Source organism: Tupaia chinensis, unplaced genomic scaffold (assembly GCF_000334495.1).
Source record: "Tupaia chinensis unplaced genomic scaffold, TupChi_1.0 Scaffold147433_1, whole genome shotgun sequence".
Lineage (NCBI taxonomy): Eukaryota > Metazoa > Chordata > Mammalia > Scandentia > Tupaiidae > Tupaia > Tupaia belangeri.
The window spans coordinates 2200592-2215202 of record NW_006207284.1 but is presented as its reverse complement, the minus strand read 5'-3'; the positions used below and the strand labels follow the sequence as shown (position 1 = coordinate 2215202).

At 37.7% G+C, this 14611-nt stretch overlaps 1 protein-coding gene across 1 annotated transcript in view; it reads left to right on the top strand.

Annotated features, from left to right (window-relative positions):
* Nucleotides 1–14611, top strand: part of ZRANB3 (zinc finger RANBP2-type containing 3) — a 269156-nt gene that overhangs the window by 18410 nt on the left and 236135 nt on the right. Inside the window, exon 2 of the mRNA XM_027768770.1 lies at nucleotides 4011–4178. Coding sequence (XP_027624571.1) covers nucleotides 4018–4178 — 161 coding nt within the window. The 5' untranslated portion in view covers nucleotides 4011–4017. The remainder of the gene's footprint in view (nucleotides 1–4010; nucleotides 4179–14611) is intronic.

The window sequence follows — 14611 nt, the reverse complement described above, 5'->3', positions numbered from 1 at the left end:
AAGAGGTAGAAAACACCTCTCAATGGGGTATGGTCATGCCACAACCCCTTCTCCATTTCTCATCCTTTACTCCTAAAAAAAAAAAAAACACCTTTTTTTCCTTTCTATTATTTCTTCTGCTATCTTTCTTTTTTGCTATCTTATTCAGTTGGATCACTAACTTCTTTACTCTTGATCCACATCTTTTTCTTTTTTTAAATTTTAAAAATATTTAGTTAGTTAGTTTTTGCCATAATGTGTGTGCGCTTCCTGGAGAGAGAGAGGGACAGTGAGAGATTACTCCCAGAGGGGATGGTCACACTACAATCCCTTGTCCTTTATTCTTATGGAATTTTGGGCACATAGGTACACACGCCCAGCATGTTTTTAAAGTCATAGTTTCCGGGATTTGAACTGCACTGTTGGCCATTTAGGATCCCGAACCTTAACCACCATGTTACCTACTGACTCCAGATATTTTTATTTTTTATGATTTGTGTGCATACTCATGAGGGAGGAGAGAAAGAGAGAGATGAGCACTTTCCTCAGGGTCTGGTCACACCACTCTCACCTTCCACTGCTCCAACTCCTCAGATCCAAGACACTTGAGCAGGTGCCTGGCATGTTTCCAACTGCCCTGGCTGGGGAGTCCAGCTGTGGTCATTCACTGTGTGAGATCTGACATCTCTTGAACAGTGCTTTATGGAGACAGATAAAGATTTGCAACTTGATTCCACATTTCTCTCATTCTCCACATGTACTCCATTAGGAATCCTGCTTGCTTTACCTGTTAAATTGCTCAAATCTCTCCAGTTTCACTGCTAAAGATGATTTTTTTTCTTGTCTTTTTTTTTTTTTTTTTTTTTTTTTTTTTTTTAAGAATTACTTTATTGGAGTCAGCAGGTGGTGTGGTGGTTAAAGGTGCTGGACTCCCACATTGCTAATCATGGTTCAAGTCCCAGAACAGGTGACTTGCTTTCTCACTTTCTCTGTCTGATGAATGCATGTGTCCTATGGAAAATTAAAAAGTAATAATAATGACAAAATTAAATAAATACTTCTTTTTAAAAAATAATTATTTAACTTTTTCTCTTTCCTTCCTTCTTTCTTTCTTTTTATTTGACCAGAGAGGGACAGAGTGAGAAAGAGTGAGGGAAAATGAGAAAGCAAGCCACCAGGTCCTGGACTCAAACTGGTCATGCGGGAGTCCAGCACCCTCTTGACCACCTTGTCTGTTTGAACCTGATAACATGTTTCTGCTTCCATGCCTTCTACTATCTGAAACATTTCTCTGTTCTGTGCTCAGTGTTGTAGGTGGTGGTTTTGAGAGGGCACTAGGGGTGTGTACTCATTGGTGTTTATGAGGACCTTATTCGAACAGACCAGATTGCCTGCTGAAACAGCGGGAACTTTGTTGACTGGCATAGGACATTCGTTCTCTGCCTTTTCATTGGTAGCTTTGTCCCTCACTAGTAGGGTTTTTCCCTCTCTCAGAGTTTTTGAAATATAAGTCAGATTTTGTCACCACCATGCTTAAAACCCTTAGACATGTGGTCTAATAGGACTTTCAGTGGGGATGGAAATGTTCTGTGTTGCTCAGGATGGTAGCTACTAGCCCCATGTGACCATTGAACGCTTGAAACATGGCTCATGTGACTGAGGAACTGAATCTTAAATTTGATTTAATTTTAATTAAAATTAAGTCATCACATATGGTTGATAGCGTATTGGGCAGCACAGCTCCATTAGTTTCCTTTCATTCTAAAATAGAATCCAGAGTTCTTTTCAATACCTTTGATTTGACTGCTGCTTATCTCAGTAGTTTGATCTTGTACCATTCAGTCCTTTGGTTCAGCCACATTGGCCTCCTTTCTATTTCTTGACAACACCAAGCCCTTTCTCTACACAAGGCTTTGCACTGATTTTCTCTCTGCCTGGAACACTCTTCTCTGAATTTTGAGCTGGCAGGCTTTTTACATGCCGCTGACTGGAGGCCAAATACCTCCTAAGACAGTCCTCTCCTGGTCAGCTTACTTAAAGTGGCCAGCACCATCTTGAGTTCCTTTTAATGTTTGTGCTATAGTATTATTAATCATCTTATTTACTTTTAGTATCCCCCTGAAAAATGTAGTGCCTTTGGGGAACCAGCAGTTAGCGTAATGGCTATGTCACTGGATTCCCACGTAGTCGACTGCGGTTCGCGTCCCGGACCCGGTGGCTTAGAACTCACGCCGGGCGCGTGTGCGTGCGTGCCCAAGATCCCGAGAGGAGAATGGAGGAGAAGGGATTGGAGCATGACCATCCCCCCTGGGGGGTGTTTTCTCGCTTTCTGTCTCTCTGTCTCTCTCTGTCTGTCTGGCGAGCGCACGCGCCCTATAGCGAAAACCTCTCAAAAAAAAAATGTAGTGCCTTTGTTATTAATAAATAAATACTTGTTTAATTCTTCAGATTCTTAGTAGGCAGAGATGTTGATTACTTCTTTTGTAGGGAGGGAGCTAAGACTTGATATGTCTGCAAGTAATTATTAAAGCAATCTTCTTAAAAAAGATGGTTTGTAGAGATATGTAAAAAGATAACAGGCCAGCAGGTGGCATGGTGGTTAAGGCACTGGACTCCCACGTAGCTGTGGATTTGAGTCCCGGACACAATAGCTTAAGAATCACACCAGCCAGCAGGTGGCATGCATGTGTGTGTGCCCACATGTGTGTGTGCCCAAAATCCTGAGGGCAGAAAGGAGGAGAAGGGATTGTGGTGTGGCTATTCCCCTGGGGGCTGATTTCTCACTTTCCCTCTCTGTCTCTGTGTCTCTCCTACAAGCACATGCACCCTATGGCAAAAGCCTAAAAAGATGGTAAAGTGTATCTAAATACAAAATATTATCATTTCAGAAGCATTATAGTATAGTGATTTAATAGGACTTTTTTTTTTTTTTGCAGAATTCTAAGAGTTTACAGATATATGAAATTTGCATGTGATAGAAAATTAAAATGACATCTGTGGAAGCCTAGTGAGTGAGAAAGGTGGTAATCAGGCAGAGTTTATACTGTGGATACAGCTGATTTAAAAACATTAATTATAATATTCAAAAATTAATCTTAGTAGTGCCAAGTTAAGTACTATAAATTTGGAGTTAATGTCTTTGAATTACAATTTTTTAAATTCAGGTTTGCCCCATCCTTTTAAAAAATGTATTCATAACAGAGTGCATGCGTGTGCATGAGAGGGAGAGAGAAACCCCTTTCACAAGTTCTGGTCATGCTGCTATCCCTCTCCTCCCGTTCTCTAGCCCATCTGATCTTGAGTACAGGCCGATCTAGCCAGGTAGTCAAACTACAGTTGCCATGTGGGATTGGCTTCTCTTGAGCAATGCATTACCGCTGTGCCCTGGAGCCAACTTAGCATTTGTCTCACTCTGAGGAAGTTTCATGTGATAAAACAACGTACAGATGTGAAAGGACCAATTACAGAAAGACTTACATTTCCATAGCAAATTCATTCTCATTTTAAGGTTTTTTAAAGAATTATTTTATTTAACTTTATTTATTATTATTTTAATATTTTCAGAGAGAGACACAGAGAGAGAGAAAAAGTGAGAAAGCAAGCCTCCAGGTCTGGGACTCGAACCACAGTTGGCCATGTGGGAGTCCAGTGCCCTTAACCACTATGCCACCTGCTGGCCCCCTCTCATTTTGAGCTTTGTTCAATTTGTAAAAATATAGTTGATACATAATTTTTCTGTATTACAGTTAATATATTAAGCAAGGGGTATGACTATATTATAGCTCAAAATGAAATAGAGAATGATGAGTACCTAGACAGGACAGTAAGTAACTGCTTTTTTGTCACAATGGTTAAATTTTTAGTAGCTTGCTCTGGGAACATAATTTAATTAGTTGTATCTATGTACATGATCTATCAAGGCTATTTATACATACTTTAATATTAATACTTACGTATGATTCTGTATACTTAGTCATATCTATTTACCCTACCCCTCTTTCTCTCTTTTTTTTTTGTGGTTTTGTTTCTAGGATTATCATGTCTAGAGTCTGTAACAAGAAAAAATCTCTTACGCCTCAGATTTCTTGTTTGACAAATGAATCTTACAAACAGCTGGAAATTTTGCCTGAAAACCTAAGAGCGAAGCTGCTTCCATTCCAGAAAGATGGCATCATTTTTGCCCTTAGAAGAGATGGCAGGTAAACTACTTACGTGCTAAGAATGCTAAACAAGTATACTAAAAACCTAAGCTCTGTGCAAACTATTCTTTTCATGAATATATATTTATTAGAATTGATTGTGACTAAGTGAGCTTCATCCATTTACTGAGATTGTCTTATACATCAGGTTGAAATACATCATGCAGTTCTGATTTCTTAAATAAATATATTTGGGTCCCAGATCTGGCAGCTTGAAAAACACTCTCCTGTCAAATTAGGCCATTATATGGTTTTCTATATTTTTTAAAGATAATATTGTCCTGATTCCGTAGTCACATGTATCATATACTTTCTCCCCAACATTTTATTAGGAAAATTATTAAATGGAACACAAAGTTGGAAAAATGTTTGAAGAAAGGATGTCACCCACTACCCACCGCCTATCATTAACATTTTGCCGTGCTTGCTTTAGCACTTACTCATTTATTCGTTCCTCTAGCCTTTTGTCACATCAGCCCATCTTATTTTTTTCATTCATTTCAAAGTAAATTATGGACTTTATTATATTTCCCCCTAAATATTTTAATACATATGAGTTCATGTTTGTTTATAGTTTTTTTTTTTTCTGTTGAGGTTAAGTTAATAAAATGTACAAACTTGACAAATGCATGTATTTTTATAAACCAAACCCACTATCTCCGAAGTTTTCCTCGTTTCCTTTCCTAGTCAATCTCTACCCTCACCATCAACCATTGACCTAATGTTTTTATGAACCACAGGCTTCTTTTGCCTTTTTAAAAACTTGGTATAAATAGAATCATATAGTATGTGCTATTTTTGAAAGAGTTCCTTCACTACTGTAACCTCATGGAGAATTCATCTTTTTTTGTATGTAGTACAGTTTTGTTCCTGTTTGTGTTCGTATTTACAGGTGTTAATTGATAATTAAATGTATATATTTGCTGCTTTTCATCTTATACCTACATCTCCATTTTTTGAACCTGGCCGTCACTTCTGTAGATATAATTTGCCTTTATAGTGTTATGTCATTTCTACTATCCATTTTATATTCACAGTGTCTGATCCTCCAATTCCTAAAGATTTCCGTTACAGTGATATTTTAAATTGGCTCTTGACAGACCTTAGCTTCCAAGGTGTTTCATACTTGTTTCTTTGGGCTTTCCAGTATAGCAAAGTAGAAAGAACACCTGCTTTTTTTTTTTTTTTTTTTTTGAGGGGATTTTTTTTTTTAGGGGGCGTGCGCTTGAGAGAGAGACAGAGAGACAGAAAGCGAGAAATCACCCCCCAGAGGAGATGGCCACGCCCCAGTCCCTTCTCCTCAATTCTCTTCTCAGGATCTTGGGCATGCACGCACACGTTCCCGGCATGAGTTTAAACCACCGGGTCCAGAACTTGAACTGCAGTCAACTACATGGGAGTCCAGCGACATAGCCATTACACTAACTGCTGGTCCCAAAAGAATATCTGTTTTTACAGTCAGACAGAATTTGTTTAAATCTGAGTCACTTTCTATCTCTGTGGTGCTGGGCATGCTGCTGAAACAATTCAAACTTCAGTTTCATCAACTGTGCAGTGGATATTATAATCCTAATTACTGCAATAACAAAAGAAAACTGAATTTCTTATAATGCTCAGATAAAATGCCTTCTCCCTTTTTCTTAGCTTATCTTAGTAATTTCTAAACACTTTTTCTTGGACCATTAATCTGTCAAATCACGATCAACTACATGGGAGTCCAGTGACACAACCATTACACCAACTGCTGGTCCCACTCCCTGACTTCTTAATGGCTACTTTTAAGTCAGAAAAAATAAGAATGCTTCTTTTTTTCACATGTCTTCCTTCTATTCTTGGGTCCAAATATTCCCTTTTAAAGGGACACCTTATATATTGACGACATATTGGTGACACCCTAATGACCTAATCCCAACTAAATTTGTAACCACTTTATTTCTAAATAAGGTCACATTTTGAGGTACTGGGAGTTAGGACTTCAGTGTGTAAATCTGAGGGGGACACAGTTCAACTCAAAGCACTACTAAAAATTTTTCAAAGTAGTTGTATCAATTTGTACTTGTATCACACTTCATTAGTATTCTATATTACATATCTATTTTCATTTTTGATATTTTGGGAGGTATATAGTGAAATATATTGAGGTTTTAATTTACATTTCTCTCATGACATAAAATTTAACACCATTTCATATACTTATTAGCCATTTGGACATACTGTTTTGTTAATACCTGTTCATGTCTTATGTATTTTCCTACTGAGTTATTTACCTAATTTTTTCTTATTGTTTTTTGTCAGATTTATATTACAAATATGAGTCTTTTGTTGGATATATGTATTGCAGACACATTTTCTCTCCTATGGCTTGCCTTTTCACTGTCTTAATGATGTCTTCTGATAAGCAGAAGTTCTTGATTTTTAATGTCATCTTCAATCATCTTCTGGTCACCATTCTTTGCATCCTATTTTAAAAAATGTTACTATAATATGAAGAGAAATTTCTGTGTTTTTTTTTCTAAAAGCTTTATTGTTTTATATTTTGCATTAATTAGGTTTATAGTGCATTAGAAATTGCTTTATGGGGATCAGCAGTTAGCGTAATGGCTATGTCACTGGACTCCCATGTAGTCAACCGTAGTTCGCATCCCAGACCCGGTGGCTTAAAACTCACACCGGGTGCATGTGCGTGCGTACCCAAGATCCTGAGAGGAGAATGGAGGAGAAGGGATTGTGGCGTGGCCATCCCCCCTGGGGGGTGATTTCTCGCTTTCTGTTGCTCTGTCTATCTCTGTCTGTCTGGCGAGCACACGCGCCCTTTAGCAAAAACCTCTCTAAAAAAAAAGAAAGAAATTGCTTTATGTATATGAGATGGGAGTCAGGATTTATTTATTTATGTATTATTTATTTTAAAATTGACTTTTACATAAAAGATTAACTTTTCGTACTGAATTATATCACCTTTGTTATAAATCAAGTAATTACATTTGTATACCTTTCTAGGTAAGTGCTGTTTAATGGAATTTTCTGCCATCATAGAAATTTTCTGTTCAGTTCAGTAGCTATTAGGTACACATGACTATTGAGTACTTAAAATGTGGCTAGTGTAAAGAACTGAATTTTGAATTTTGATTAATTCTAAATTAATTTAAAATGTAATTTTAATAGCTACACATTGTACTGGCAGTAGCATTCCCCACGCAATAGCACAATTGTAGATTCATTGTTCTGTTTGTCTATTCCAATCTTTGTGTCAGTTACAGCCATCTTCCTCTGTCTTTCTCTCCCTTCCTCTCTTTTTTTCTCTTTTTTCTTCCTTTTCCTTTCCATTCTCCTTTCTTTTCATTCTTCCAAGAGAAAGACAGGGTCTTCACACCACAACCCACTCCAAGCCTCAGCCAGCCAGGATTGTGGGCATGTGTGCATGCCCAGTGTATACAGAGAGACCTCAAGGTGAGAGCCTGGGATCTTCCCAGGTGGCTTTAGCATCGCAGAACATTGTGTTACTGCTGTGCCACTATGGCTATCCCGACACTTATTAACTACTGTAGCTTTATAATAAATATTTTGGTACTCCTCTTTTCTGTTGTTAAATTGAACATGGCCATCCCTCCTTGGGGGAGGGATATCTTGTTTTCTGTCTCTCTATTTCTCTGTCTCTCAGCGAGTGTATGTGCCTTATAGCAAAAATTTCTTTAAAAAGAAAAAAGTGGTAAGAATAAGAGTTTATTTAGCTCCTGGGTTTGGAGGTCCAAGGTCAAAAGCCTGAATCTGGTATGGCTCTTCTTATTGGTGGGAACCATAGAGTTTGGACGTAGGTTAGGGTATCACATTGGCGAGATGGAGCTAGACAGTATGTGTGTCTGTGTGTACTCTTTATTTTAAATAATTTTTAATTTAATTTAACTTAATTTAATTTATTTATTTTAACTTGACAGAGAGGGACAGAGTGAGAGAAAGAGAGAGCGGGCAAGTAAGAAAGCAAGCCGCCAGGTCCAGAACTTGAACTGTGGTTAGCCATGTGGGAGTCCAGTGCTCTTAACTATCATGCCACCTGCCAGTCCCATGTGTGTTTACTCTCTTTTTTTTTTCTTTGTACTCACCAGAAGGACAGAGAGAAACAGAAAGCAGGAAATCACTGCCTCCTCCCCCCCCACGGGGGGATGGCCATGCCTGCAATCCCTCCTCCTCCATTCTCCTCTCGGGATTTTGGGCACTCACGCACGCATGCCTGACGTGAGTTTAAGCCACCAGGTCTGGAACTCAAACTGCAGTCAACTACATGGGAGTCCAGTGACATAGCCATTACACCAACTGCTGGTCCCAATGTGTGTCTACTCTTAAAGCTATCAGGTATCAATCATGGCAGCCTCACTCTGTTGACCTTATTCAATCCAGTCATCTGCCAGACTCAACTTTTTAATACTGTAATTGGATTAAGTCTCTATGCTCTACACTGTCACACTGGCTTACCAGATTTCCACATCTGTATTTCTAGGGAACACATTCAAATCTTAGCAGGTAGCATAAATCTTTCTAGCTGTATTATTTTTAAAAATTGTTTTCAGCTATGATTAGCTCTTTGCATTGCCCGCAAATTATAAAACTCATGTATTTGTGTGCACGTGCAAAATTTGCTGGTACAGTGAACAGAAATGTTTGCATCCATGGGTGAGTGTCCATAGGTAAGCATTGGTATCTTTGCATAGTATAGTATTTTAATCCATGAGCATTTATTATACTTCCATTTATTTAATTGCTCTCTATTTTTATCTCTCAGTTGTTCTACTTTTTTCATTTTTTTCCATTAAAATTTTATCATTTTCAATGATAAATGTGAAATTATCTTTCACATCTATCACTAAATTTATTCCTACGTGTTTGATATTTGTGAGTCTATTATAAATTGCCTTTTATACCCTCTGACTATTCTTGAATTCACTTTGTCTGATTTTTCAAAACTTAACCATGATGTGCCTAAATCTGTTTATGTTTGCATTTTTACTTCTTGAGTCTGTGGGTTGATTATCAGTCATTAGTTTTGAAAATTCTTCAAATGTTAATTTTGTCCCATTCTTTACTTCCTTGGACTTTAATTGTGTCTGTGTTAGACCTTTTGTTGGTGTCCTATATATATTTCTTATTTATTTCTTGTGTTCACTTTTAATATTCTTTTATTCATATTCTGGTTCATTAATCCTATCTTTAGCTGTTAATTAATTGAATTCTCTTAAGGAAAAGACTATCATTCAATATACTTGAAACCAAAAGCCACTTAATTTCTTTCATGAAAAGAAGGGGAGAACTGCGCTTGTTAGCCATGGCTGTAAACAAAGTGGAAAGTTGGTATTGTATCAGGCTTTGGAGAAGCCTAGAGACTTTCATAAACAAGAGTGTTTAAGGATTGGCTGAATTTCTATGTTTAGTTTAAGAATTAGCTGACAGATGTTAAAAGAACTGTCGGTCCTTTCTTGTAATTGAAAAATAAGGTATTTTATTTTCTGTTTGTAATTTCAGATAATGTGTTTTTAAGTTCTAGGATATCTATTTCAACTCTGCCTGGTTATGTTGATAGTACTTGTTCCTTGCCATGTTTTAACTGTCTCTGATTTCTGTAAATATTTAGAACATATTTACCTATATAGCTGAAGTCCATTGGAGGCTGATATTGCATTTTGTTTTTGTTTTTTTCTGATCATTTATTTCCCAATGTTTTTCCTTTTTTTTTCTTTTTTTTCCCTTTTTTTGGGGGAGGGGAGGTTGGCTACAGGGTACATGTGCTTGCCAGAAAGACAGAGCGACAGAGAGAAAGCGAGAAATCACCTCTGGGGGAATGACCATGCCACAGTCCCTTCTCCATTCTCCTCTCGGGATCTCAGACATGCACGCAGATGCACCCAGTATGAGTTTAAGCCATTGGGTCCGGGACTTGAATCAATGTTGACTACATGGGAGTCCAGCAACATAGCCATTATGCCAAGTGCTGTTCCCCCCAGTGTATTTTCTAATATCTTAAATTTGTTTTAATAATTAAGTAATCTTTTTCTGTAGGAACCATGAGGGACCTAAATAATGGGAAAATTCTTTTAGGAAAAATTTTATAAAATTAGTGAGAAAGCAAACTGCTGGGTCTAGGACTTGAAATGTGGTTGGCCATGTGGGAGTCCAGCGCCCTTATCCACCATGCCACCTGCTGGCTCCCCAGAGTTCAATGGATTCTGGTATATTGTACACCTGTCTTTTCAAACACCTTTGTCAAGATATACAACACTTCCATTATCCAGGCATCCTCACCCTGCTGAGTTAGGCAACTACTGATCTGACTCCTGTCACCAGATTTTTTTAGTAGCTTCATGCTCTTTATTTTTAAAAACTTACTATTTTGAAATAATTTCAAACTTACAGAAAATTTGTAAAAGACATTTAGAAATAACTTGCATATATATTTTTACTTAGGATCACTGATTTTTAAAATTTTGTTTGTTTGTTTTTGTTACAGGTACTTGTGTTCCCTGGAGGGAGGTGGGTGGGGTTGGAGGTAGGTATTAGTGCTAGTAGTGGTACAGTGAGAAAGTCCCCCTGGGGGAATGGCCACTCCACAATCCCTGCTCTCAGAATTTTGGGCCCGCCCACACACTCATCCAGCATGTTTCTCCAGTGGGCCAGTCCAGGACTCAGACTATACAGTTGGCCATGTGAAATCTAGCTGCCTTAACCACTACACTACCAACTGGCCCAGGATCACTAATTTTTCTTTTTTTTTTTTGAGAGGTTTTACGCTATAAGGCGTGTGCGCTCGCCATACAGAGAGAGACAGAGGGACAGAAAGCGAAAAATCACCCCCCAGGGGGGATGGTCACGCCGTAATCCCTTCTCCTCCATTCTCCTCTCGGGATCTTGGGCACGCACGCACACGCGCCCGGCGTGTTAAGCCACTGGGTCCGGGACGCAAACCGCAGTTGACTACGTGGGAATCCAGTGACATAGCCATTACGCTAACTGCTGGTTCCCAGGATCACTAATTTTTAACAGTTTGCCACATTTATTTTTTTTTTATCACACACATACAGAGGAACATATATCAATATTAGTATTTATGTTTTTCTACACCATTTGAGATTGCACGTAGTATGTATTTTTTAAAAGGGAAGGTAATCTCTTTTCTTTTAAAATAATTACTTAATTTTATTCATTGTTATTATTATTTTTTTAGTTTGACCAGAGAGACACACACAGAGAGAAGGAAAGTGATAAAGTAAGCTGCAGGTCCAGGACTCAAACCATGGTCAGTCATGTGGGAGTCTAGCACCTTAACCACCATGCCACATGCCAGCCCAAGTAAAAGTAATCTCTTAAATAGTCATAGCATAAGGTGTTCTTTTTTTTTTTTTTTTTTAATTTGCTGGAGAGCACTTAGGGAAAGTAAGAAAGCATCCCTCTCATAGTACATGGTCATGGTATAACCCCTTCTCAAATTCTCCCTTTCTTCAGGATCTTGGGTTTGCATGGACACTCAAGGACCCAGAGTGTTTCTCAAGCCCCGAGTCTGGGACTTGAACTGTGCAAGTCAGCTGTGTGGAATCCAGCTGCCTTAACCATCACACCATGGGCTGGCCTGGTGCTGTTATTAAATTCAACTTCGATCATCTTTATCTACATTTGGTTATCGCCCAAATATCCTTGATAGCATTTTTTTTTCTTTCTGTATTAGGACCTGCAGGATCTCTTACTGCGTTTAGTGATATCATCTCATATCCTTTAATGTAGTTTCTTAGCCTTTCATTACACTGGCTTTTTTTCCCCCATTAGGTGAGGAGGTAGAGAAAAACAGAGAGAGAGAAAGAGAGAGAGAAAGATAGATATTTGTGAAAGGGTCTTGCCATGTCGTGATCCTCCTCCTCCAGCACTTACCTAGGATTATAAGCATGTACAGCTGCTCCCAGTGTGCTTAAGTTTGCCTGAAAACTGAACCCACACCTCCGATGCAGCTTCTAGCCTCCCAAGCAGTGACACTATCTGTACATTACCACAACTATGACAACCATGGCATTTAAAAAAATATATATATATATATATATATACAAGCCAGTCTATTTTCTAGAGTGTACTTCAATTAATTTTGTAAATGTTTTCTCACAATAGAATTTAGATGAGAGTCCTTCCTGCATTACTATATAAATGAGCTTGAAGTCCTATTCTTCCCAGGGTTTTATTCTGAGCCCCTAACCCCTCACTGGTAATGTTAATTTTGGTTACTGGTAATTGTTTTGTCCAGTTTCTGCACTGCATAGTTGCTATTTTTTCCTTTCAGTATTGTTGACTTTGGAATAAGCAACTAGTGAGAGGAGATGCTGAGATGATGTAAATATGCTGCTATTTATCCAGTGTTTCCTCTTGACTTTAGCATCTATAGATGATTCCTGCTTAAGCCAATTTTTGTCATGATGGTTGTAAAATGATAATTTATGAACTGGCATTTTACTGTAAGGAAGAGTCTTTTCATCTACCCTGTCAGTCTCTCTTTTCTCTGTCTGCCTCTGAGTATCCATCCTTCCTTCCATTGATCCATCCATCCTTGAGATGAACTCATAGATTCTGATATTGTTCAGTGGTTTATAATCCTTAACTATACCATTTCTTGGTTTTGTCAGTTTTGGAACTTGTTATAAATAGAATTATGCAGTTTATGCGTCTGACTTGCTTATCATAATGTTTTGAGATTCTTCTATGTCGGCTTACCTCTGTATTTCACAGTTATCTATTTTGTTCATTAATTTACTGATGGACATTTGGATTGGCTGTAGTTTAGGGCCATTATGAGTAAAAATGTATCAACATTCTTGGACAAGTTCTTAGGTGGATAGTTTTCCTTTTCTTCCTGGCTCTTTGGGAGGTATCTGTTTAACTTCATTTTTAAAAAAATCCTACTATCTTTTTCTATTTTTTGTTGAGATTACAAAAATATCTTAGACTAGGTAATTTATAAAGATAAGAAATGTATTTGTTACAGTTCTGGAGACTGAGAAGTCCAAGATGAAGGGGTTGTAGGTGATGAAGGCCTTGTTGCTGGGTTAAGGCACTGCAGGAGGCATGGCATGGTAAGAACAGAGCAAATGTGTGTCAGCTCAGGTCTCTCTATTCTTTTAAAGTCACAGTCCTATGGTGGGGGCTCCACCCTGATGACCTTATCTAATCTAATAACCTTCCAAAAGTACCACCTTCAAACACTATGAACATATGCATTTGGGTATCAGATTTCCAACAGGTGAAATTTGGGAGACACTTTTTGTAAAATTAATTAATTAATTTTAATTTACATTTTATCATGTCTTTACAGTATACATTTCTTCTTCCAGCACAAAAACCATGCATATCAGTCAAGACAAGGATATTACTATATACATCCTTATCAACAAATAGCTTCTCATTTTTGGTCAATTAAGCATACTTTTACCCATTTTTTTTCCTTCCCTTTTCTCCTCCCTCCCATATTAAACTTTATTTTTTCACATTTTTTTGATTCACAAAAGATCTTTAAGTATGGACAAAGCTAGAATCTAGCGACAAGTACACTGTAATTTTTTTCTGAAACAATTTTTTCTCTCTCTCTCCATTTCCCCTCTTACTAAAGAGAGGTATAACTAACTTATTGGGGGAAAAAAAAAGATTTGCACAAAGCCCCATAAGAATTCAATTTCTGATGCAAGGCAACAGATACTATTGTGTTATTGAACTTAGGCAAATAACCATTCTGCCACAAAATAAGAATGCTCACAAATATTTTCCAGTTGCAAAGGGGTCAGGAAGGGATGAAAGCTGATGTTTCAGATTAAAAAAAAGATGAACAAGATTGCCGAACCCAGCAACTCAAAAGAAAACAAAAATCCTTAAATCTGAAAGACAAAGCATAGAAGAAAATCAGTGATGTTTTAGAAAAAAGTCATAGAATTCTATTTTATCAGTTAAGTCTTGTGTAATCTTTTTTTGTAGAATTTGTAGTGTTACTGTGGTCTGACCTTTCTGTTAACATTCAGCATTACTGATGTTTCAGAACTTGTCCCTACCATTTCTCTTGGTTAGTTTTTGTTCTCTTATTTGTCTGTCTTTAGTTTTCCTGGTATAATACTCCCTTCAGAACTTCTTGAAGAACTGTTCTAGTGTTGGTAAATTCTTTCAGGTTTTGTTCATCTGAGAATGTTTTATCTTTTCTTCCCACAGGAAGGATAATCTTGCTGGATACAGTATTTTTGATTGAAATTGTTTTTCACTTAACATTTTGAATACATTTTCCCATTCTTTCCTTGCTTGCATTCTTTCTTTCTTTTTATTTTTTTTGGAGAGGTTTTTGGTGTAGGGTATGTGTGCTCGCCAGAAAGACAGAGAGAGAGAGAGAGAGAGAGAGAGAGAGACAGAAAGCGAGATCCCCCCCCCCCCGGGGG